A 26,564-nucleotide genomic window follows, 5' to 3' on the forward strand; every position below is an offset into this window, starting at 1 on the left:
GGTTCCTCCTGGTGTACTACAATGACCTCATGTAGGGGAAGTATGCAGGCAGTTCGGAGAGGATAAAAGAATAAAAGAACTGATACCACTGACTGAGCCCTGCACACTGGCCTGACCTAAACCTAAATGTTTTTTGTCCCACGTTGCACCTCAGTGATCCCCTGGTGCAGAAGACGGGGGAGATCCCCCAGGACCTCGTCTGTCTTCTCATTAGCAGCCCCAGTGTTGTCAGGCATGCATACAAGCACGTGGGGGGCCATACAAACTACTATTGTTGATATTTTGGCAAAATCTACTAACCTGCTGCATAATTTTTCACTTTGATTTTTGTGGTGTCTTTGAATTCAGTCCTGTAGTTTAATATTTTTTAATAAAGCTGTTAAGAGTGTTTAATGCTCACCAATAGGTCCCGGAGGCCCCTGAGGTCCTGGAACAGGTATCCCTCGAGAGTCGTGGAAGGTGTTGGTGAAGAAAGGGTCTTTTCCACGATCTGGAAGTTGAAACAGAAAATGCACGTGTGTTTAAAGGAAAGCAGAAGCTATTGGTAAAGTTAAAATGAGTTCCTTTAAGCAGAAAAAAAATCCACTTCTGTAGCTTCACCATCTAAACAAACTCTTAAAATACTATTAATTTATTTTCCTCAGTTATAATACTGAGTTGAATTTATTTGTCATGCGTTTCATTCTATAAAAGGAGACTTGTGATATGAGTAACATCATCTGTCCTCCCAATGAGCTCCACAGAACAAATTATATTTTGGTTATATTTCCATATGGTGCTGCTTTTGATTAGGTTCTAATTTGGTAGCCAAGCTCGATAAGCGAGCCATATTTTGCCTGTGCCAAATAAGAAATTGGTCATTCACCAACATTTCATAAAGAAGCAAAATGGCAAAATATCTCATAATAAGAAACATGAACTTCTTGATCCAACTACATGCACCCTGTTAGGCATCTTAGTGGATGGTTAAGTTTTTGTGTGACAAATCAGCCTTACCTCTAGAGGGCAGTGTACTCCAGTCAAACTCAATCTCACGACTTCGCCAGGGCAGTAAAATATACTAAACTGTAGTTTGATACGTATAAAAGTTCAACATGACATAACAAAAAAGTTTCCACTGTTGAACAGCACTGACTGTGCATGCACAGCCACATGTGTTCGAAGAGGAAGGGCCAGTTGAAGAGGGTGGTTCATGTGTGAATGTTAGAGGAAATGTACGTTTGTTGGGTCATTTTATACTGTCAGGAAACACAGGTCCAATCACAGCATGAGGCCTCAGGAGAATTAGAGAGAAGGTGGAGGAGGAGAACCCAGAAACATCCTTCAGCTGCCTGATTCTTGTTGCACACCACTAAAAAAAATCAGGGCTGCTTTTTTGTATCTGATACTCTTCATTTCCTGCTTACAACAAACTGGAATCTGTGGCTTGACGTAACATGAAAATCTGCTCGACCACTAACAAACACTGAGGTCATGCTTTTAAACAGTCCTGTTCTTAAGTACTACATGTTGGCCGCTGGTTTAGGAACCCTCTCCAGTCCTGCAGACGGGAATTCCAACATCCTGATGCAGATGTCGAAGCCAAATAATCCAGTGTTTTCCAAAGGAAGCTCTGCACAGAACCCCCGTCTTATGTTCCCTGCTGGTACTTTGATGTGAAAGAAATGACCCACAGTTTCGGAAATAATCATGCCAACCTCAAGCCTGCGTCTCCACACAGGAACCCGGAGCCTGCAAACGGGTGTGCTGCATATTTTGTTTTTACCACTGAACCCATGTATAAAACCCGCCTGTGTGCTGACCTTGGAAGAGCTGGTGTGGGCCCCCATCTGTCTGTCACCCCCTCCACCCCCACCTCTTCCCTCAGCTGTCTGAGCGACCTACATCTGGAAGCTGTTGAGTGACATCAGGGGTGGACAGGTTCTCATCCCAGCATGTGAAGTCTGTGTCAATCTCTCTGTCTCTGCCTCCATTTAACACTCTTTGATTCTGTCCTACTTGGCTGGTAGACAACAAGGAGCAAGTAGCAGTTAAAGGATTAACGTCATCTTGCCTGTTTCCTATTCTCTTTGTTTCTTTTGTAAGGCTGCTATAGACACGTGAACATTAGTTTAAAGAGTCAAGCTGGAAGTCTTTAAAATTGATGTCACCCTGCCTGAATCTGTGTGCGTACACAAGCTGATTTTGTTTGGACGTGGAGTAACAGTGACTGGTTTGGCTCAAAAACACACCAATTCATGCGAGAAGGTGGTGACATCTGACATGGACCTATTTACCATTTGGACATCTAGGTCCGTTAATAATAGGTTATGAAAAGTCATAACTGGAACCAAAGTAAAAGAGCAGAACCAATTTTTATAAACAAAAAGGAATAAAGTCACATTTAAATGGAATATACAGCAAATCAAGCGGAAGTGGGCTGTTTTTAAAAAGTCCTAACAGCTGACGTCCTTTGAGATGGCGATGCTTTAGTTTGACAATAAAGAGACTGAAAATAAAAAATAAATTGGGGTTTATGGAGTTAAATAGAAGTGTTGTACCCCAAATCCCCATCTTTGCTTGAGGCTGACAGCTGATGGCTACATTACTAGGTAGTAGCACAGCAGTAAACAGCAGTTAAGCGAAAAGGTGTAAAAAAAAGTTTAGAATAAAAAAATTTTTTTTTACTAGTTCTACTAAACTGAATTTGAACTTTGCTCCTTAACAGCGTGAAATGATTCGATTTATCAAAAACCTAAATGGGTATTTTAAATGTTTGTAGTGAATTAGTGTCATAATAACTACATGAGGTCTCTTAGTTGCGCAGGGTCTTACTGTGGTCTGGTTCTGGGATGCGGGCACTGGCTGGTGCTGGGGAACCTGCAGGGCCCGGAGGCCCCGGTGGGCCAGGCGGGCCTGGAAGACCTCTCCCTCCTGGCAGTCCTGTTGGACCACGGGGGCCTGGGAGTAGGCAAGACAGAAAAATCACCATGGTGACAGACGTTCTGTACAGCAGGGATGCGTCACAGCGAAATAAGACCTGAGTTTCCTCTGAAGAGGCACAGCTCATGGCAGAATGATAAATGACTGTGGCTTATGTGACGACAAGAGGACAAACAACAGAGAGGAAAAAGATTAGATAAAGTGTTGAGTGATGCAACATAGTGTCTCTTAGGAGTGAGTGTGTGTCTGTGTCTACATGTGGAGTAAGATCAGGAGCTAGACTGAACAGGAGAGGTGTAGAAACTTTCTTTTGTCTGTAGTTAACTAGAAGAGGGTCTTTAATGGACCGCTGCTGGCATCTTTACAATGGGAAATTCAAATAAACACAATAAACTCTGCAAAGTGTTGCTTGGACTGGTTCACAGTAAATTAAATGCTCTCTACATACACAAAAATGGCAAATCTGTAAGTGCGCATAAGCAAAAGGGACCCTCGTCACCCCCAAGCGTTATTTTGAAGATGGAAAAAAGCACCACAGTGACATCTGACGTCATTGTTTGGATTCCTCTGAGGTCAGGCTGTATCCTGAACACAACCTCTCGCCCTCCACCACCATTTTTGTATATATACTAAATGACATTTCATTATTTACAGATTTTCAGCATAATATATTGCATCTGATTTGACATTTTTACTGATCGCAGTAAAGAAACAGCAGCAAAACCAGCTGCTTTGGCTACTTCATGAAGATCGCAAGCTGCAAGATGCAGCACAGTGTTCAGAGGGCCAGAAAAAGCAGCTCTTTAAAGCCTTTGTGACATATTAGGGAAAACAATTTCAGTTTTTCTTCTAGGATAATGGTTCCCCAGAGCAACTATGGGATGATATGGCAAAATATTAGTCAACATTTTAATACGACTCTCCTGTAAGTTATCAGGGCTCGTATCATATCATACAACATCACTTCTCCTAACTACAGCTGTTCACTTTTGATTTTTCCCACAACCTCTGGCTTAAGAAACATATTTATCTACATTTAGCATGACACTGGATGCATTCCAGGCCTGTGTTTATCTTTCTCTTTGAGTGTTAAAAAAACAAAAATAAAAATCTGTAAAATAAGAAAACCACAGCGCTGCTTTTGGATACCTATGAAGTAATGGAGATAGAAAAACACCAACACCAAAGGGGCATATGGAAATCATAAGGCTCTGGGATTTCGTATACGTATCGCTTCTGTTCATTTCAATTGAAGTCACATGGTGGGTTTGTAGTTCAGCGTTTGCTCCAAATCTCATCTTTACCCAGCAGCAGGCAGAGAGCAGGGGTCACATGTTAGCCTGAGAGGAGAGGCACTCCCTTCACGATCCACAGCAGAGGAATAACAGCTTATAGCAAGAGCAGATGTTGTGACACACTTATAGACCGCCATTTACTTTATTCATTATTCAAGTCACAGCTGCCTCCGGATTTACGTTTTTCCCCGCAGGTCATTTATTATTTGTACATAACAACTGAACTCTGAATCTGTGGAACAGATTTATGATCCCGTGTCTGTTCTGGCTGCCGACCATGAAAAGCAACACATGTTGGGGAGTTTATATACAGTCAGAAAACAAATACTTTGCTACTTTGCTTCTGGAGCATGCACTTTTTAGAAACCTATGATTTTCAAAGCCAACCAGCAAAATACTCAAATTCCAGTAAGTTACCAGCAGGCCTCAAGGGGGGTTGGATTGTCCCAGCATTTAGTGCTGGAGGGTCTGCACGCCGACTGAGAGGTTTGAGGGAAAGACAAACGCTCTGGATATGGACATCACAGGTCAGGAGGAGATACTCTCCTGTTGTTTTCATAGCCCTTTGGCCTCTTGTTAGCCATTGTTCCACAGACAATAGTGACTAGATAGGCAATAACTAAACAGCTGATCTGACATACCCTTTCTCTTAGTGGCACACATGCAACTTTACAACAGGACGAGGTTTATTTGTTACTCTTATCTCTGCTAACAAAGACCTTTTCCTTGAGTCCACCGTTACCTGCTGGTCCAGGGGATCCTTTTGATCCAGGGGCTCCAGACGGGCCCCTTGCCCCGGCCCCACCTCGAGGCCCAATAGGACCTGGCAGCCCTTGAGACCCTGGCTTCCCTAAGAGAAGGAAACAGCCATGAGTAATCGCAAAGCCCTAACTGGTTTACATCTTAAGTAGTTTTACATCAACTGAAAGTTACAATTTACCATCTCTGCCAGGAAGCCCATCTCTTCCCTTTTCACCCTGAGGACCTGAAATTAAAATTGGAGAGGTTTGATAAAAACAATCCAAGTATAATCCACCAAAGGATGAGGTGCAAACAGTCACAGGAAGAATGTGTCATTGTGTTTATAGGTCAGTATTAGGGCTCATTAAATGTTTTAGCTAGAAAATAAAACATTTTTAAAGTGCCAATTTTATATACATTTTAAAGGGCTAGTTAATTCTAACACAGGAAACTGATTTCCCTTACCTAGGCAACTCTTGGGGTTTATGTAAAGCTTTGGTTGTAGTGATTTTGGGAATACTTTATTAAAAGGAAGCAAGTTTACACATCAGATTTCATTTGCAGCTCTTCCATTATTGACAAACAGTCGTATAAAACCTGCAGAGAACAGCGTAAAGACATTAAATGATTTCATTTATATCAGAATCTATTAAGGTCTTATTCAGCAGAACCTCCACCAGAACAGTTAAGCAACACCCCACACATAGTGATGCTGAAGAACAGGCAGAATGAGGAAAATCTAAACCAAGCCTTCACTATGCATTACATAAGAGTGCACTTTGGCCTGAAGGTGGCACCAGAGGAAAACTCACAGGGTGCTGGTTTAGAAATGGTTTATCCTGTGGGGAGAAGGAACTGGTTCAGAAAGATGTTTTATATTTCTGATTTACAAATGGATCAGGGAGCTTTTTCTTTGACACAGGGAGCAGTGGATGAGCACTGGGGAGTAACTCAGCCAGAGCGGTAGACCAAACAGCACTCAATTTCTCCAGGTTTGTCTCATTTAAGACAAATAAAAGTCTTTAATTTGAAAGTCCAGTAAATCAAATCTTTCTCTTGCTGATGGTATAACAACACTGATGACTGCGTCTTTAGCTGCAGCCAGTGCTGGGCTCAACTCCAGGAAAGGAGAGGACGCTCACAGAGCTGAAAGAGAGCTGCACTCTGACTTTTGTTAAAGGAAATAAGTGCGTGTGCATTGGGTGAAACAGAATACGAGCAGAGGTGTGCAGGTAGCGAGCAGGAAAAGCTGCAAGGAATGATTTCTGACTTAATTATTAAACGTAAACGTTGACGGAACTAAATGGAAATGCCTAAACTTGACACGTGACAGCAGGATACACCTACCTACAGGTCCCTGCTCACCAGGAGCTCCCTGAGCGGGCACAGCCCCCATCAGTAACGAGGTCTCTGGAGCAATTCCCACTTTACCCTGAAGGTGGCGATGCGATATGGAGGCCGGAGCTGTGAGTAATTGGACCTGGTGCAGGAAAACATAAAACAAGCGCAGGTAATTAAAACAATACGATTGTTTAATGTAGGCCAGTCACGTTCCTCAGCGTTTCACATGCTGCGTCTGAACAAGTAAAAGTCTTCACCTTCTCCTCCAGCGTGTTCAGCCTGTCGCTCATAGCAGTGATTCGACTGCAGTTGAGACAATCTGAAAAACAGATTTTAGTTGGAGGAATCAGACATGTAAAGATGTGGCATACCTACTTTTAGGATTAGGCTTAAACTTTTTCTTTGATAAAGCTTATAGAGAGAGCTGGATCAGGTGACCCTGAATCATCCCCAATTATGCTTCCAAAGGCTCAAGCTGCTGGTTGACCTCACATGATCCACTGAGCACTGCTCTTTTACTCTTTTCACTCCCCGTGTGATGAAATGTCATTAGCTTTGTGCCTTCTTTCTCCTGCGGTTTGTTCTTTGTCCTCTATAGGTATCGTGTGCAATGTGCTGACCCCATCACCCTGCTATTGATTGTTATTGTTATATCTTTGTTTTCCACCCTGGGCCTGGTTGTGAGGTTTTTACCTCCTAAACGGGAGCTGTTGTCTTCCCTCTGTTACCAACTAAATTACCAAGTTCTTACTTAAACCATCTCCCTACCTTTGTACCTAAAAGATCTTTTCCTCACTGTGTTATGCATCCTGAGATTAATTTTGTTGCGGTTTGGCATTACAAGAATAAAACTGAGATGAGAATTGCCGTCTAGTCAAAATATCGTATTCACAGTTACTTACTGGAGATTGCTTCTCCCGTGCGTGCAGGTGGCCGGCGTAGAGTAGATGGTTTTCTTAATGCCTCTTGAGCTACAAGCCGGTTTCCTGCATCTGTTTAAACCAAAAGACAAAGTGGAATAAATGTCAGTTCTGTGTTTTGCATTTGAAGTTTTTATAATTTCCTGAGCTTGACAACATAATATTTAGATCCCAAAAGGTTAATTCTGTTCATCTGGACGTAGCATTTTCAGTGGGAAACGTTTCGCCACTCATCCCAGTGACTTCTTCAGTCTCAGCTGACTGCAGGTTTCCCCAACCTTATAAGCAGTACCTTTGCACAAAGGTGGTTAGTGAGTGTATTTTCTAGTTTACCAGTGGCATTAGAGCTAAAATGATTGCTTGGGAAAGAAAAGGAAACCATACATCATCATCTGGTTTAAGTAAAGAGACTAAGACAGGAGTAGGCAACTCCAGGCCTCAAGTGCCGGTGTCCTGCAGATTTTAGATGCATCCTTGATCCAACATGGCTGATTCAAATTGCTAAATTACCTACTCACCATCTCTTGAAGTTCTCCAGAGGCCTGGTAATGAACTAATCATTTGATTCAGGTATGTTGGCCCAGGGTGAGATCTAAAACCTGCAGGACACCAGTGCTTGAGGCCTGGAGTTGTCTAACCCTGGACTAGGACAACGCTTGTCTCTGATTCTCACCGCCAAACTGTAGGATTCAGCATTCAATTTTGTGTTTAATCTAATGTCATCACTCCAAGAATTCAGTTACAGACTGTGTTGTGGGTTCTATCAAGATGTTTCACATACATGAAATTGAAAAGACCTCTGTGCTGTTTCTGTCCTCCAGGTGAGCCAGACAGAGCTCAGAAAGGGAAATTAACAGTGACAGTTGCAGCTCTTGTATGTGTTACATTTCCAAAGAACAAACACTGTGCTGCATTTCAGCTGAATTGTTTTACTTTTGCCTCGTTCCTTTAAGGAGGATAGCATCGCAAGGCCTGGGAAAGAGGGCGTGTGAAGACAAACAATAGTTTCCTTGTTGAAAAAGAATGGGGCAGTCTCGGTCCGCATTCTGTTTTGCCTTCATTTTATGAAGTGTGGGAGTTTGTGTCCCAGGGTTGTAGATGATTTGAATGGGCAGACCTTTGTGGAAATGCTAGACTGACTCCATTGTCTGGCCTGGGCTGGCTGTGGTTGGCCCAGGTGCTCCTGATACAAACAAGAGGCTGGGTTCAGCACCTCATTAGCCACCAGGAAGCATGCCTTTCCATTCAGTGGCCAGCGGCCACAGTCGACGCCAAGTACTACACTGAACGAAGCCATGAAATAGCACCTGCAACACAGAGGTGAAGTAGGACAACGGCATTTTTCTTAAACAGCGTCGCGTTTTGTAGCATCGAGATGTCATAATCTGTCTCTATGCACTGCAGGCCCGGAAAAGGAAAATAGAGCGCTTACTGTCATGAAGGAAGAATGAACGTTTTGAAACCTGAGACGTAAAAAGCATAATGAGTTCAGATATTACCCAAAGAGGGGAGAGTGAAAGGGCAAAAGAGGAGTATGAAAAGTACACAGAGCACATGGTTTAGGGTAAAGTGAGACTGCTCCAATAATACCCCGGCCCCGCCTCTCCTCGACCTCTGTGCTCATGATTTCACTGTTTTGGGTTCTGGGTATTTCTCAGAGGATTACAAGTGTAGATGGATTCAAACCATGTAATGTTATGGCATGACCTCCGGATTGTAGAAAACTCCTCCATGCTTCAGTAACAACATAAACCTTGCACAGAGACGAGGACATTTCGATGTCTGCTTCACTCTTCTGCAGCGTACTTCAGTCTACACGGAGGAAGGCAGAGGAGACAAAGAGACGTGTCTATGTGCATGCACATCCTGCAGGCTTTTCTCTGTGAAGCCCACTTCATATAGATGGCTGCATTCAATTACAAAGGTAGGAGGTGGGGGGGGGGCTCAGGATAAGAAATCTAGCTCTCCCTCCTCCCCTCCTGACAGCGCGTCTTTTCCCTCTAAAGTAAAGAACATTCAAGCGCCAAGATCCCCTCACCCACACTCGAGCTATTGTATGAAGCATTATGCCGGCTTTGGCACAAGAACTATAGCCTCCCACACACCTCTTGCACACTTTCTCTGTCTCTCGGTCTTGCAACAACAAATATTGAAATCTTCAAGACCCCTTTTTTTCTTTAGCATCCCCTCAGACAGTATCACTTTACTACAAAGCCTGTGGCGTCCACGCATGCAGACCTGAAGAGTGAGGATGACTGGGATGCCCCAAGAGTGCCTCCATCGCTCTGCTGGCCAACAATAACTTCATCACAGTTAATGAGTGGCCCCTGATGGACACGGTTCATCGTATCCCCTATTTGTTTGAGCTTACTGGGCTAATTGCCCCAGTGAGAGGGGGATCAAAAAATGTGTGAACGCATCTGATCTTTTTACCCCGTGTTGCACTGGGTTCCAATCAGTGACAGACTCAGAGTTCTTCATTAGAGAAAGACCCCTGCAGAGAATTCAGCAGACCAGAGGCTGCGCTGACATCAGCCAGCACTTGTTAAGCTTTTCTCTCTTTTGCACAGAAATCTCACACAGAGTTGAGTGAGTTTACAAACCCTTTCTGGATTTTCTTTGATGCTTCTGGTGCAATAATCTCCGAGGAACATGAGGGAGAGATGAGCAAAGGTCACAAAGAGAAGGTTATCTTTTCCCATTTTAAAGTGAGGGTGCATTTTCGAGAACGAGCAAAAGGATCGAGGCAAAAGTGTTACAACTTTTAATGAGGGTTCTGAAAAACAAATCAGTTATTCGACCTAATCTGACATTTATTATGGAGTTCTGAAGTTATCCAAAAGTCAAAGGGAGATTCTGCGCACACATTTAAGCATGCGGCCGGTGGCTAAGGCTAGACCATTGAAACTGCATGCTTAAATCCGGCAATAAGTCTGCCAAGCCGCACATGCAACCTTGTAAACATCGGTTGAAACCCTAACAGACTTTCTTTCCCTCTTGTATTTCCTCTGCCTCACGCCACCACAAACAAAACAAAAAACAACACTGGAGCTGAACTAATCGTGTTGTGCTCTTTGCATCTTATATCCAAACTCTCCAACAGAAACAAAACGCACTAACATTTAGTTATGCATGTGCTTTAAATATGTCGGTCACTGCATTTGGATTTTACTGACAGAAAGTATGTTTAAAATAGTCTAAAACAAAAGTAAGACACATTGAAGCAGACAGAAGGAGAGTGAGTGGGAACTTGCCAGGGTAACAGACTGCTTTGTGAGCCAACAGTAGAGACACGCTTACTGTATGCCAAGTGCAAACGGGGCCAAAAGGGGAAAGACCTGAAACTGAACTGGTTTTTCAGTAAAATTGAAAAGTTAAGAGAATGCAGCTTTTCAATTTGGATCCCAGAAAAGCATTAAAAACTTGTTTTACTGTAACACCTTTTTTTGTGGTCGCAGCTTTATTAAAAACTTATTTTCATTACTTGAAACTGAGTCGGCGCCAAATGCACAATGAACAGGGCTTTAGCAGAATCTCTATGATCTAAGGTGTGTGTGTGTGTGTGTGTGTGTGTGTGTGTGTGAGCTCTTATGTAGCATTTTCTCTGTGTGAATGTGAAAGAGACACACACACAGGGCTCTGTTATTAATGGACCAAGGTCATTCCTTCAGTGATACTCTCCCTGTGAAAATAAACTTGATGCTAAGAGGCCAGTTAGCCCTGCCAACCAGAGCCTTTAAACACACATCTCACACCCAGCTGCACTGACTGCCTGATCCTGGAAGCTCATAACCTCCCGAGGTTTATTTGTTCTCCACAGTTTGCGGACTGACTACCTCTATGAACGTACGAGTGAAGCATTCGCAGTTTCGTCAGCAGATGGTGGATGAAAATACGAAGATATGCCTGAGGAGCCTTTAAAGGGTTGTCCGTACTGTTTCCCTGCATCCTGCTGTGATGCATCAAAGTTGGACGTTCCTGTTAGGAGATACAGTCCACGGTGTGGAGGCAGCTGTGAACAAAAAACATCAAAACGCACACACAAACACACGAGCTCACACTGGAGCGAGCAGACACAGCAGAGTACAAGGTCCTGATCCGATCCATCTCTGTCTGGTCAATTAGCTGAGCTCAGCGCTGCAGCATCATTAGTGACTAGGCGCTGACAGCCGGCCGGGGGAGGCGTTTGTCTCTGTCTCTGACCCCGGACAGACTGAAGACTGCCGCCTTCAGATAAACACACTCACACACCATCGACCCGCAGAGAACACTGACTCCTAGAAATAAGTCAAGTTGAACAAGGTGGCTGCTCAGAACATATGTTTGCTGAGCAAGCAGTTTCTTTTGTCTATTCTGAGACATTAATCTGATATGGATTCATTCATGCTCTTCTTCCACTTCCACTACCTCTAATGCTCCTTTCCCCCAAAAAACTATATTCAGTATTTGTGACTTCTGAACATCAAAAAATATACAAAAGACACAAAAATGTGAATATATAAACTGAGAGATATGAAGTAGAGACAAACATTTGATCCAAATCTTAATATTAATCTTCCTGTAAGGAGACACATCCACATTAAATATACTTTTGTTGTCCTTGCCAATATTAAATGCTGTATTTTTACACTTAGCTACATTTATTCAGTCACAGTGGTCTGCGGTCTAGTACCACAGAAACCAGTGCTCCCTTCAAATTATTCCAATGAGTTCCAGTTCCTTGTAGTCTGGGGTCTATCTATCTCTCGCCAGCTGGGATTGTACTGCACTGGTAACAGGATCATATTAGCAAAATATCCAAATCCATTCTTGATGCTTGGCTCAAATCAGTCTTAACTTATGTTTAAGTCTATTAAAGGAGACCCTCCCTGCTAAGGCTGGCAGGTCCCAGTCGGGTGTCTGAGCGCCATTGTTTACTCTGCCTTCCCAGGGTGGCAGGTGTCTTTTATTAGGTGATTGACTTAAAGGTGGGATGCACATCGTCATTTCCTTACTTCAGAATTGCCACTCTGTGTCTTCTACCTCCAAGTCTGAGTCATAATTGCAGGTAAGAAGGAAGTGCAGCCTTGCCTCTAACAATGGAGGAAAACAGGGGGGGGGGAACAAAAAAAGAGGTAAACAGAGCAAGACTGGATCTAAACTTTTACATTGCAAAGTTTGAAAACACGGAGGCAGCCAGCCCACATCTGGTCTCTCTTTACACATCTAGCTGAGGTGATCGAAAGGCCCGCTGCAAAAGAAACCACGCTACAGCCTCAGGGACCCTGCGGTGAGAGTGTGAAGGATCAAAGGTTTTAGCCTCATGCAAACGCATCTCACATAATCAATCAGTGCAGACACAAAAACGCAGAGCAGTGGAAGGCAGCACACCAGAACCCCAGCATCTAACCACACCCTCCACAGAGCTGGACCTCCATCAAGATGAAAATAATCGATTGCATTTAGTCTGACATGCTTTCCGTTTATATTAGTCACATGTGTTTTTAACGAATTAACGAAAGAAATGAAATGCCTTACTTAATATGTGATGCTTCATTTTGCATTTGTCCTCAACAGTTAGTTTAGTTTTTAAACAGGACACATAAATCATCCTGTATGTTCAACCTGTTACCAAACAAATTTAGAGAGTTAAATCTCTGTAATTTACAGTGTACTAGAGATTTAAACTTGTTCTCTGCTGTGAGATTTCCACACTGGTGCACTTGTAGTGTTGGTTTGTCAGAATGAAGAGGGCTGCAACTGTAGAAACAGAAATGAGTTTCAGTTGTGTGCCATGAAAAGCGTAAAGAAAATGTTCTGATGCTCCAGACAGAAACTCAGCATTCAGGATCAGAATTACAGTCTAATAAAAGAAAGCAATCAGTGAGGCATGGCGATGTTTGTGTAATTACTTTTACTGCATAGAGGTAGGAGGACACAGCTCTGCGCTGAAAGTCAAACTAAAGCAGTTTGAACTTTATCCTGTTGTAGAGTTGGGGAAAAGAAACTTAAAGTCGTATTGTGCACAGAGAATAAATTAGACTGCATTGTGAAATTTTTAGCTCACTCTCTTGCAAAAGGTAGTCCAGTTCCAGCAGTTTTTCTAGTCTATACTGCTGTGGAAACAGTTTATTCTAATTTATTTTATTCTGGTTTATTTAATTTGTTTTGGGGGTTTTTGCCAATTCAAATTGATCCCTTATAAGAAAGGGAGCAGTTATAAGACGCTCTGATGCCTGCTTATATAAGTATATACATAAATCACCACATTTTCACTTGGTAAGGCCATTATTGTGCTTTATGTGATTTGGAGTTGCCCAAAAAAAGCATGCCTGCACAGATATCTCTTTAACAGTCCTGCATTGTAAGCAAACACATACATATACTGCAGATGCAGCTCAGTTTGAGCAGAAGTTTTCTTTGGGCTGTGACTCTGCCAATTCTCACATCAGTCCTTTCAGCTCCTCCAGCCCATCCAGATGTGCTTGCACACAAAACCTCTAATCTTTCACAGGAAGGAGGAGGGTCTCCCGCCTCTCCGCCAACTTCTCTGTCCCACACAGGGCTGTCTTTACCTCACTGTCCCTCTCGCTCACTCTCCCTATCGCTCTCTGTTTTTACAGCACATGCCTGTAGTGATGCTGATGTCAGTGACGGGGTCTGCATCTCAGTCTGGCCGTCCCTCTCACCCCCCTCCCCAGCAGGCGGAGGTGTGTAATTACAGAGCAGTGCTGGGCTGAATGGTCTGACTGGTGGGGTGACTGCGGTCTGCTGACAGAGGTGTTTGTCTAGCCTAAAGACATGTGCTCCCATTGGCATTCTGGGACAGGAGACTGGTCACACTTGGCACGGACAGCTGTGAGGTAGACCTCTCTGCACAGGATGTGGCATAACTTCCCCTCCCTTCCTCCCTCCCTCTCATCAAGCTTCCTGCTTCTTGCATTTTCCAGTAAGTTCCATCACGAGAGACCTGCAGCTATCTGCCCCACATCAGCTTAGACTGGATACTGGAGAATACCTGCAGGGCACTTCTAAATATCAGTTAGAGGAAAATTTTGCTTTGTTTCCCAGTCACTCACCAAGTTCACCTCTAATTACTAAGCAGAGCAGCTCTTGTTCCACAGTTTGTTAACTGCCTGTTTAAGGGTGAGTGTGTCTTGGCTGTCTCATTGCAAGACGCTGCCTGATTGTCCAAAAAAGCAGGAGAGGCAGCGTGTGTTTAAAGAGAGAGCCACAAAAAGACAACGGGTCTGGTGTTTATGTAAAGCCTCAAAAATTCAAATGAATTTAGAAAAGGAATAAACATTATTTGCTGCAGTAAAAGTAGCATGCACACACACAAACAAAGAAAACAAAGCATCACCATATGGCACAATGGAAACAATTTTCTCCGTGCCATGAAAGCAAACAATGCTGCGGTTTGTGTAAAGTGGCTAAAATTAGTGCTGGGTGCATTTGTCAAACTGCAGCATGCTGACCTAAGACAGTATGTGGTCGGGACAGGGTGCACTACAAATCTGCCCCACAGTCTTTAAACATTTCCACTTGAAAGCAGCAGATGTGTAATAAAAGCATGTGGCACAGGCTGACAATCCAGCTCACACCCTTCAGCTTTATTAAGAGAGACGCAATAACGCAGAAGTCCGACGAAGCTCAGCTCCTCCCTCCTGATCCTTGTTGACCCAAAAAAAGCTGCTTAGTAAACTTTGGCTTGGCGACGTTCTCCCTTTCAGTGATGTGCAAACTTTCTCTTCTCCTCTGCGGTCACCAGGGAAACGAGTGAAAACAGGACAGCATGGCTACACACCAGCACTGTTTGATTCTCTTGTCTGTGACCTCTCCATAAAAAACACTTCTGACACACAACAGCAATTAAACCCCACCGCTCCTCTCAGCCAGAGGAGACCAACAAACCATAGCTCTGAAAATATTCAAGAACAGAATTAGTCAGACATACAAACACACACGAGCTCTGACTTATTCACTCAAAGATACTGCTTTTGACTACACAAGCTTTAAATATCTTCAGTGCTACAGTAAGCTCTATAACAGCTTGCTTCTACTGCAATTTTGCTCTGATTCTGTCCGCTGTGATATCAAGGTGCTCAGCCACGTGACTGCTGGGATGTGAGAGTGCGGAGGCATCGTCACAATGAAGTCCAGCATTTTTTTTTCTATTTAAGTTTCATTCAATTTATAATCATTAAACCCTAATTCACAGTTAGAAATGCTGTCAACACAAAAATGGCAAAAATTGCAGTTCTTCAAGCTGCCACTAGAGGATGGTTGTGTGGCATGAAATTGGTCACAAAGAATCCACCATAAACTTCCTCGTGATTGTTTCGGTCGCAGCAGTCACCAGCAGTTTATATATATTTATATAGAAAACACCAACTTGTCTGCAAACACTTGTAAACTACTCTCCAAGCAGTTGTGAAACAGTGAAAAGTGCAACACAAACTGGAAACGGAGACTGTTTGCCTTTCAAAGTAAAAGCTGCATCGTTTTGAAATGTGCTGATTGCAGTGATGTGGCACAGGGTCTCCGTTTCTGGTTTTTGTTGCACATTTTCTGGTTTCACTAAAGCTTAGGAGAGTAAATGGCAATCGATCAGAATCAGAATACTTTATTAATCTAAGGAAATTCTGTAAAGTTTCTGTAGACAAGGTGATCTCTTCTATTCCATGGGTGTGTGCTGCAACCCGCTAGCAACCATAAGAATCACAAGGAGGTTTTTTGATGCTGTACTGCCTTTGCAGCTGATTTCACCAAGTGACAGGCAGCAACCTTCATGAACCAGTCAGGTAATACACATTTTTCACTAGTGACCGGAGGCATACTTGTCTCAAACCCTGTGTGACTGAGGCCTAACTTAACACAGTTCACTACAGAAAAAAAATGTTACACTAAAGCTAATTTTCCTCTAATTTTCTTACCTTTCAAAGTAAAAGCTGCACCCTTCTCATCATTTGCCATCTTGGTGTTTTGAAACTAGTAAGGGATGGATTGCACTGAGAAACCGAGGATACTGGATGCTTATTGGCTACTGCCTTGTGACTGAGTGCAGCTGTTGTGAACTCAATGTGATCTAAAAATAGTGACTGAGGCCATTAAGTCATCAGAAAAGTGTTTCCTGAGCTCACAGAGGAAGGAGCTGAGGGTTGTTTTATACACAAAAGTCTTCTATACACAGAAGTCTTTCTGCAACCAGAGGAGTCTCCCCCTACTGGTCACTAGGAAGAATGCCTTTCTCTTTGCAAATGGATTTTGGGGTGCTTTTAGCCTTTATTGCAACAGGAAAATGGGGAGAAACCCCAGGGGGAAGACACGAATATCTTTGTAACAGATTCAAACCTGGGCCTCTGCATTAGCCTATGACATATGGGTTACCTACTCAACCCAGTGAGCTAAACCAGAGCCTCTGAAAGAATGCAGATTTAAGACATTTCTGCTGGCTTTACTTTTCAGACCCAGAAGTACGCTCATCATTTACACTTTCTAAGGTCCACATTCTGCAGAAACAGCATACAGGCTGAGCTCTTAAATGTTGAAGCAATGCAGCATTAGTTGGATGAAATGTAATGACCTAACTGTTTTTTTCACTGTCTCTCACATGAACTGCCTTAGTGGCTAGCACCGAATAAGCTTCAATTTCATGCAAGATGAGATGTTAAACACAGAAAATCTTGGAGGAGCAGATATATCCAAACAAAGGCTATTAAGACTAAACATAAAAGACGCTGAAGTGAACAATGGCTAAAATAACAGCAGAGCAGTGGTAAAGTTTACACTCTGTAGCTCTCTGCAAAAACACACTGCTGAATTCCTGGCCGCAAGGCCCTTCTACTCTGACCCTGCTCATTATAATACAGAAGCTCTGTGCCCACAGCTACAGCCAAGCCAAGAAGAGCATAGGCTACTCCACAACGCTTCAGCCAAACGTCCTGGCTCACGTCTTCTGCTGTACACACTCTGTGCTCGGTGAGTAAATCCTTTGCCCTCTGTTTGAAGGACAAGTCCCATCCAGCACACAGTTTATTTGTCCAAGGCTAGTCTGAAAGCTCACTTATTGTGGCTCAGAGGCCTGTTGCCACACCAGCCAAGTACAATTTCCCTGCTGTGGTATGATTTGTGTGTGAGCACACATGAGAGTAAGTCTTCTTAAGAGCGAGGTTTCAATAGCCGATATTTTTCCTTAACCACCCATGTAAACAATAAAAACAATTGAGTCTCTTCTGACAACCATGCAGAAGGAGCCATGACAACCAAATACAAATGGTCCAGTTGAACACAATGACTGTGCGATAGTGACAGCACTTCCAGAGCCAAGACGCGACTGCCAGACTGTAGATATTCCAGCTTCCCTCAGGACGATATTCTCCTTCAATAGCAAACCATAAAGCTGCCTCAGTCTGCAGGGCTATAAACAAACCGAGAGCAGCAGACATGTGTGGTAAAAAGTGGGCCAAATCTTTCTTCACAATTGTTTCAGTTTTCCTCATGATTCAGCTTCTTCCAGAGTGCATTGTCCGCTTCCTTCACCATAACAAATCATTTGATTTGTCAGTTTCCTTTGGGATTTCTCACGTAACACCCTAATCTCCATTTTGCCTCCATAAGCATGGCTCATGTTACTGTGGAGGTACTGGAGTCCGCTCTGAGGTTTGACAGGGTGAAAAATGCTAGATGTAACACACTGAAATAGCTAAATACCACTGTTTCACCACATACTTTAAAGCAGGACAGAGGCAGAGGAATCTTTGAGAACATCTTTGCATCATTTTCTCATCATAAATATGCTCGATCGCCAATATAAACAGTGTTTAGAAAGACAAACTGTTGGATAAAAACAGTCTGAGTCTTGCCGTTTATAGCAGCGCCCGTTTATTGTTACTTTTAACTATTGTGAAAACAAAGTAATTGTGTCGGGTGAAATTATGGTTTACAATGAGAATTTTAATGGTTTTAGCACCTGAACGGGGAATAAAATTTGGCTGTAGTTCTAGAAAAGGTTTCGCTTCACTAAACGTTTGTCACTTTCTGAAAGCAACTGCGTGTTTTTTTAAATTTCAGTGTCTGTCTATTTAATTTTCAGACCAGGCCCCTGTTTTGTCACTCAGATGTTCACATGCTCACTTGTATGTGGATCATATCCGCACTTTGCCACAAGCTAGTTCAGAAATATCCCCCCAAAAATGACTTTAGACATGTTTTATCAGGCAAGAAATTAGAATTTAAGTATATATAAACTGGGCTTTGGTGATTGAGACTGAAACAAAGTGTGTACTGCTATAAACATCTGGATAATTCTTTTGTTTCAGTGTTTTATGACAGCCAACCTTTTACCCAACCTGCAGCTGCAACCAACAGCCACAAACACTTTTGACAATGTGTTGTAAGACATATGTTTTAAGCAAATTACTCTTCTTTTTTTTTGCAGTGTTTTAATAAAATGTTGCTCTACCTAATCTGCACTCCAATAATTCAGAGCCATAAAAGGTAAAGCATTTAAGGTAAAGCAGGCATGAAAGCCTGGCTTTTAAAAGCAAAGCTGTGTCCGTGTGTCCAACCTGCTGCATGTTCTGCATGTCGGGAGATGTGTGTTGTGGACCTGATTGAGTTGCATGTTGTCAAGTCCTGCAGATAGAAACCTGGCATAGCAGAATCTCAAAACACCTCATTTGGCCACCTCGCACCATTTCCTCAAATGGAAATCTCCCTTTAACCAAGGAATGATCACGAAATCTCGTGGTTCCAGCTGAGAAAGGGAAAAACATCAGACACACACTTTCCACTAGATCGCATCAAATCCACCAACTGATACGCCATCACTCCGTTACATGCAGTCACACATGTGGAAGCAGCGGCACAGAGCCAGGATCAACATCCCTCCCTTCACACTCCAGACTGATGAGTCCACTGCACGCCGTTTCCTCTTCATGCCAAATCTAAGCATCACTCTTTACCTCGCTACACCTTTATGCGCAGTTCTGCACCTGTTAAAACACACGCACGGGACAGAGGCTGACCACGACAGTGTGGGTCCGTGGCCCGCAGCTATTCAGCTGATGCTACAGCGTCCTCTGTGCTTTGACAGATCAGACGCTTACAGCGAGCTCTTCTTGTAACATACAAGCGAAAAAATGAAACTGTAATTAAAGACAGCAGGATGGCATTTTTAGTTTCAGAAGAACGGTGGTGGGATGAAACCAGATGGAGATCAGCTGCTGTTCGTTTTACACGGATTACAGATGTTTATGAAACAGCTTCAGGATCCAAAATGACAAAAAAACACAAACGTATTTAATTCATGAGGAAACAGGAATTAAACAGGAAAAGTAACACAAGCTAGCTTAAATCTCAGTAATCTCACCAATAAAACATTGTTCCTGTCATATTTGGCTTCCACTGCCTAAAAATGGGCTATAATTTAATAACATGTAAACATATTGTGGTATTTTAAACATTTCTATTGCACAAGTTAAAAAACTAAAACAATAAATGAGTAACTGAAGGTTTTGGTTTACATGTATTTTGTCTGATGTAATGAAACACTGAGTGATTCTGCTAAACAACAATTTGACTATTTTATTTATTTTATAAGATACAGATGGCTCTGTTACTACATATGTAATTTTTTGGACTTGGTGCAGATCGTTTGGCCTCTTTGGAGCTTTTTATGGTTCAGAAACTCACATTGGCCTGAAAAGGCTCATGGTAACACCTCATTGTAACTTTTCATCAATCATCATCATTTATTTATTTTCCTAAACACTCATTCAGTTGCATGGAGGCTTTAGCGTATCCCATCTGTCAGAGGGCAAGTGCAGGGAACAGCCCGCACATATAGGGCTTAACACTTAAAGACAACACAACCATTCACACTCACATTTACACCTACAGCCAATTTAACCCAAAGAGAGCCCGCGCAGACATAAAGATCCCAGCCAGCCATTGGATTCGAACCCAGGACAACTGTGGCGCTCTAATTTATTTTGAATTAACAGTGATTTATTGCTGACAAAAAATAAAATTATGAAGTAATTTCTAACTGTCAAATTTATTTATTTGTATTGTTGCTATAAGCAAGAAAACTGACTTTCGTAATACTTGATTTAAAGAGCTTGTAAATAGGCAGATGTGGTGACAGCGGCATAAATCAAACAGCTGTCTGTTTTCACTCACTAGTTATTTTTATTCTTGCTTGTTGTTTGTTTGCATTTATTTAGTCCTTTTGTTAGATTTGGGCACTGAAACTACTCGGTCAGAGTGCGTAGGAAAAGATTGTGGTTTGGGCTAAAATAGGAAGAGTTAGAAATGAGGCCAGTCTCACTATTGCTGCATCACACTATTATTAAAAGACGACATCTCTGTTTTGAGACATCAGCAGTTTGGTGTAAACAGCAGTATTTGGCAGCGTGTGTGTGCAAACAGGCTCACTCTGCTAATATCATCAGCGTGGAATCAATATTGTCCTATTATTGATGAGAAGATGGACAAGTTTGACCCAAACAACAACAAATTGCATCAATAAAAATATAATATCACATATGTAATAATTACTAAACATTTCTATTTATCTTTTTTTATGGTTTGTAAAGGATTATTTACTAGTTTCACTATGATTTCCTAGTTAATTAGAAATCGTGTAAGATTATTTGACCTAACCTGTTTATGCATAAGTGTATGCATAATTTGCACATGCACAAGATAAACTCAACTGTATACAGTATATACACTCCCACGGAGTGAGTGGAGTAAATGACTGTGTGAAGACTGAGCTCCTCTCAGTCTAATCCCTGGGTGAATGGTGTGCTGTGTGCCAGGCATTCCTCTGTGTCTTTCCAAGGCTTTCTGGGGATTAGACCCCACTTACTTGCAGGGGCCGCAGGGTGGGATCAAAGCTGGCTGAGCTTTTTGGGTTCAGGGTGATAGCAGTGGAACGGTGAGCCTGCGCTCAGGTGGACTCGCAGGGAGGCACCGGGGAACACGACACCGCGGCTGAGACGTGAGACGGTGACACAGGTTGCACGCACCTGGTGGGGGGTCAAACCTATTCTAATCTGGAACTGTTGTAAACACCGCTCTGGTGATTGATGGCTGGCCCGCAGGAGGTAAGACTTTAACCCCTGCAATAATGCAGGCATGCCAGGCCGCGGCTCACCGGGGTTACACAAATGCACAAACAAGAGATCCGAACGGTCGTTTTCCCATTTCTCCTGCAGTTTGCGCAGCATAAAGAGCCTTTCATGAGGAAGATATAAATGAAACATGTATGCGACAGACTGCACAGCAATCTGGACTTCATTCTCCTGATCTCTCGCGCAGCAGCGCAGGCTTTACGGTGGCTAAACTTACATCCAGGAAAACAGAAGACAGACAAAACAAACACGACGGCTGATCTGCAACGGCCTCAGAACACCCCGCGAGATCTGTACGGCTCACGACCTTTGCCCCCTTCAAAAAAGTTTGGAGGTTTTTCTTTAATCCATTTAGGAACTACACAGAGGAAGGAGAGGAAGTCTTTATTATGACATTACAATGTGCAAAGCATTTGAACTATCAACATAGCCCACAGCAAGACAAACACACAGAGATGGTAAAGAGTTCTGGTCTTTTATCAGAGATAAAAACGGAACAAATTTAAAAGGTTAATATGACGAGGCCCTCTAGGCTGACTGAAAATAAACTGTACATCGTTGAGTATACTCAGCTACTAAAGGGAAATTAGTGGAAACTAGGGCTGCATGTGCAGTACCTCAGAGACAAAAACCACAAACAACAGAAGAAAACACACACACGGTGCGTGAAAGGATGAGACAGACTAATTATTGCGTGTAGGAATTTCAAAAACGAACCTATGTATAGCCAAAGTTATCTGCAGCATCTCAATCCTGACGACAAACACGTACGGCATGTTTTGGAAACTCCCTGTGAAATAAACAAAATGACCTTCACAGGATTTTACAACCCCACAGATAAGAATAATCACCGCAGGCACGCGTTGGCAAACAAAAATTTGTTTATTGTATGTGCACGCCACTTAAGCTGCAACGAGTTATTCCGATGTTGTGTTCCTTCTCTTTTTCTATCAGCACAGACAGGGGCTAAAACCCATCGTGCACCCTCTGTACTCTCCACACAGATGTTCTTTTGCATCTGCACAATCTGTCTCTCCTCTGAGCAAAACCAACCCCCACACCCACTTCTATAAAAACCCACTGATGACACCTCAGGTCTGCTCATTGTTACTCCACCATCACGTCCTGTCTCATGTCTGCTTGATGTGACAGACGGGAATAAAGTGGGCCCTCATGGGGGCAAGTTTGTTTGTGTTTTGCACCATTGGTGATAAGTGCGCGTGCTCTGTGAGCTCTACAAAGGAATGATAAGCTAAAGAGGGCCATCCAGAGCAGATAGTGGAGAGGACAAAAGGACAGATGCACGGGAGATCTCTTTTATTTTATACTTTGTTTCTAGAGAGGTCCTGAAGCTGCAGATCAAAAGAGAAATGTTCCAATTTATTCCAGGTATTGGGACGAGGATGTTTGAGAATGGTATATGTTCTTCTATCATGAAGTATCACAGCTACTCTACTATGAAGTGAGTACAGCAGCAGTGGACAGTGTAAAAGTTAGTTTGGGGAAATGAAACGCACCCAAAAATGAAAATTAACAGTTTTACTTGAGAGTATTTCATCCTTCAAAGACAGATTTATTAACTGCTGAATGACCTATGGTGCAAGGTGTGGAGCAGATGTAGGGATTTAGGTTTTGTGCTCACTTTTTGGCCTCGTCACAGCAGTGGGGGCTGCTGGATGACTCGGTCCAGGAAAACTCTCAGTATTCCTACATTAATGTTATTTTTTGTCCAACTCTTTCTCTCAGTGCCTCGGTTTGCCAAGCCAGAAAAGCTGCTATGTGACAGAGTGTTTCAAAGTTAATGTGACAGCCATCCTCCATTGCTCTCGGTGGTACGGACGCAGCTGGAAGTTTGCGCCGGAGCCACGAGAAAACTGCAGGGAAACATGAAAAAGGTGTAAAGATCAGAGTGGAGATGAGTAAAGGAAACAGGGGGAGGAAGATGAGCCGCTCCTATTCATAGTGTTTTCACTCCCTTCATCCTCAACCCGTCTGCCATCACACTAGAATGAGGGTCTTATCTCTGAAAAGCACTTGAATACAACATGCCCACAGAGAGGGCCGACTGTGTGAAGACACACACCAGGATGAAAGCAGCCGTGCCAGGGAGTGGAAGCAGATTACAGGATAACAGATCAAACTGTGGGAGAACCATCTCGGCCTTTACAGCACTTTAAGAAACAACAGGCCAAACTTGAAGCCGACAGTGCCGAGCCATCAGTCACACTGCTCCTGCCACCTAATAAATCACACCGTGTGATCACTGCTTCAGGTCAACAGGGGTCGCCTGACCCCGTGGGGACTCCAGCGGGAACTGCGGTGGACTCGGCCCTTATCTCAGCAGCGCATTACAAAGGAACACAAGCTCTCCTTCATACTCCTCCCTGCTGGCATTCACAAAGTTTTTCATCAACAGCCTTCCTGCACTCCCTCACACCCACGCTGTGAGAAACTGCTGATCGAAGAAGGGAAAAAAACTTCATGACAAACTGCCTCAGAAACATTAGTGCCTCTAAAAACTAGGGCTGCAAAGCCCTGCTTCTTTAGTCCATGAACAACAAAGAAAACACCCATCAGAGTTTTCCTGTCTCTGTGCCGATATTAATACAATTATAGCTTAAACAAATCATCAATCTAGAGAAGAAGAAGTTAGAGAAGTCTTTAAAAGAAAGCCAAATTAGTAGATATTAATATCTGAGAAGTCTGATCAGCGCATATTTGTTATTTTAACTTATAAATACGACCAAACTAGAATCAGAACTGCTCTTTTAAAAAAAAACAAAAAAAACAACAAAACAAAACAAACAAACAAACAAACAAACCTAGACTCAAATCTAGCACTAACTGAAACTTAAATTAATCAAATCTGTTATTGCAGCTTGCCTCATGCACATGTTTACTGACACTTTGAATGTCTACAAGACTGCGAGTCAAGTTCTGTGTTTTCAATGTAATACTTATTCTGACTTTTCTAAATCTGCACCTGCCACAAGCCATAACTACAAAAAATACTTTAAAAAAAAACCTAAAACTAACACAGAAACAAAATATTTTCAAACAAACTGATACGAGCAAATCTACCATGAAAGCTAACTCAAACGAAACCAAATTAAAAACAGGACGTAACAACGAAATAAAAAGAACCAATTTGAAAATACAAAACTATAAGAACTCTGGTGACAGCCAGGAAATGCTCCAGTGCTCCTGCAACCGTTTAGGAAGAAACAGGTTATTAGACAGGGTCAGGAAGAAAAAGAGGATTAGAGATGTATTTGAAAAACATAAAGATAAATGTGAATTGAAATGTGAATAAATGTGAAAAGTGAATTTAAAAAAAAAGCCAAAATACAGTACTCTGTACCTATAGTTACTCTATAAGTAAGTAAAAGTTTATTTATGTAGCACATTTCACAGACGAATGCCACAAAGTGCTTCACAAATAAAGTAATAAAACAAAAGCAAAACACAATACAATCAGAAATGCATTGTAATAGAGCATTGCATTTAAGCCCTGGTCTAATTAAAAGTCCTTAGCTGCTTTTTAAAAGTCTCCTCAGAGTCCAAACTCTGTAGAAATAGAGGCAGTCTGTCCACAGTCTGGGTGCAACAGCATGGAAAGACGAGTTCTGCAGTGGGTGTGGAGGAACACTAAAAGGTTTTGATTCGATGACCTCAGCCTATGAGGTTATCGAATAATGCATCAGTTATGAAAAAAAATGTAAATGGGGAATGCTTGGTTATTTATAAACGTATTCAGTTCAAGCTTTCAGTTAATGGGCTAATCAGAACTTCAGAACAAATGCACATTAACGTGGCGACCGTGGCTCAGGGGGTTGGGAAGCGTATCTGTAACCGGAAGGTCGCCGGTTCGATCTCTGTCCTGGTCGTTGTGTCCTTGGGCAAGACACTTTACCCTTCCGCCTACTGGTGTTGGCCAGAGGGGCCGATGGCGCGATATGGCAGCCTCGCTTCTGTCAGTCTGCCCCAGGGCAGCTGTGGCTACAACTGTAGCTTTCCTCCACCAGTGTGTGAATGTGAGAGTGAATGAATAGTGGCATTGTAAAGCGCTTTGGGTACCTTGAAAAGCGCTATATAAATCCATTATTATGCTGTAAACTTACTGCATTTTACATGTATTTAATCATTAATAAGTCAGATCCTACATCAGATAGTAAATCTGCAATGAGGCTCAGAGCTGTGTTGGGATTTGGGGGCACATGCACAGGCCACAATCCCAAATTACAGCCTTGTATACCAGCGCAGTCTGTTTAGGTGGTAACAGCATCACTCATCTGGACTGAATAAAACGATTCATTTCAATATCTCATGATATTGTTTGGCTTTTTTTTTAATCACATCCAGTACTCATCACCAGGGTATTAATCATCATGAACACAGCTTTGTTATTTCAGTAATTATAACATCATTGCGCCAGCGTAAACGTGATTTAGAGACAATTGGTAACATTTTGACAGTCGGGTGAAGATAAAGTTTCATTACCGAGTTCCAGACAGTCGCGAGGGAGAAGTCGCGCAGGGTCTATAAAAGACTTATGATATTAGGGGTCTTTTGTGACTTTCACAGCTAAATCAAGTACAGGTGAAGCCCTCAGCGGTCAGTGCGGTGTAATTCGTCAGAGCGGTCCCGGTCACAGCAGCTGTCTCGGCGTGCCGAGCTCCCCGCTCCAGAGATTTAACACTCCTCCTTCACAGGGAGCCGAGTGTTCTGACACATACGTACTGAGATAAAACATCTGGCTTGTCTAATAGGTCTCCCGTGTGAGTGTGTGCATGTTTCCAGTGCGCACCACTCACATACATTTTCAGTCTGTTTCTAGAATGAAAACGTGTGTAACGATGATCAGATCTCTCAAAACGCTTGATGCTCCAGTGAATAAGGATCAATGTGTCCCGCTGTCTTACATGAAGCCTGTGGGACTTCAAGATAAGGAAAGAGTGTGTCTGAAGAAAACAAGAGTGAAGACGGAGGGATTTAAATCCAGAGCGCGGCTGTCTTGAAGTAACACAGCGGTCAACCGCAACCGTCGGCACCTCCTATGAGCTCTTACTCACGCTCTATTCTCTGCAAATTTATCATCTTTAATTGATTTATAAAAGTTCTTATTGAAGATTAAGCTCCGCCATCTGCTCACGATACATGAGGGCTAATTGTGCTGACTTAGTGGGCTGTTTCTGTTTTATCTACCGAGTGTTAAACTACTTAGG

General features: G+C 42.7%; 1 protein-coding gene across 2 annotated transcripts in view; it reads right to left on the reverse strand.

Annotated features, from left to right (window-relative positions):
- Positions 1-26,564, reverse strand: part of emid1 (EMI domain containing 1) — a 54,554-nt gene that overhangs the window by 6,211 nt on the left and 21,779 nt on the right. For both annotated transcript variants that reach the window (XM_005722163.2, XM_005722164.2), the window contains exons 5-11: positions 7,202-7,291; positions 6,557-6,618; positions 6,306-6,438; positions 5,158-5,202; positions 4,960-5,067; positions 2,815-2,940; positions 401-490 (exon numbers count right to left, since the gene is read on the reverse strand). In XM_005722163.2, coding sequence (XP_005722220.1) covers positions 401-490; positions 2,815-2,940; positions 4,960-5,067; positions 5,158-5,202; positions 6,306-6,438; positions 6,557-6,618; positions 7,202-7,291 — 654 coding nt within the window. The remainder of the gene's footprint in view (positions 1-400; positions 491-2,814; positions 2,941-4,959; positions 5,068-5,157; positions 5,203-6,305; positions 6,439-6,556; positions 6,619-7,201; positions 7,292-26,564) is intronic.

This window comes from Pundamilia nyererei, unplaced genomic scaffold (assembly GCF_000239375.1).
Source record: "Pundamilia nyererei isolate P.nyererei 1_Seehausen unplaced genomic scaffold, PunNye1.0 scaffold00006, whole genome shotgun sequence".
Classification (NCBI taxonomy): Eukaryota; Metazoa; Chordata; class Actinopteri; order Cichliformes; family Cichlidae; genus Pundamilia; species Pundamilia nyererei.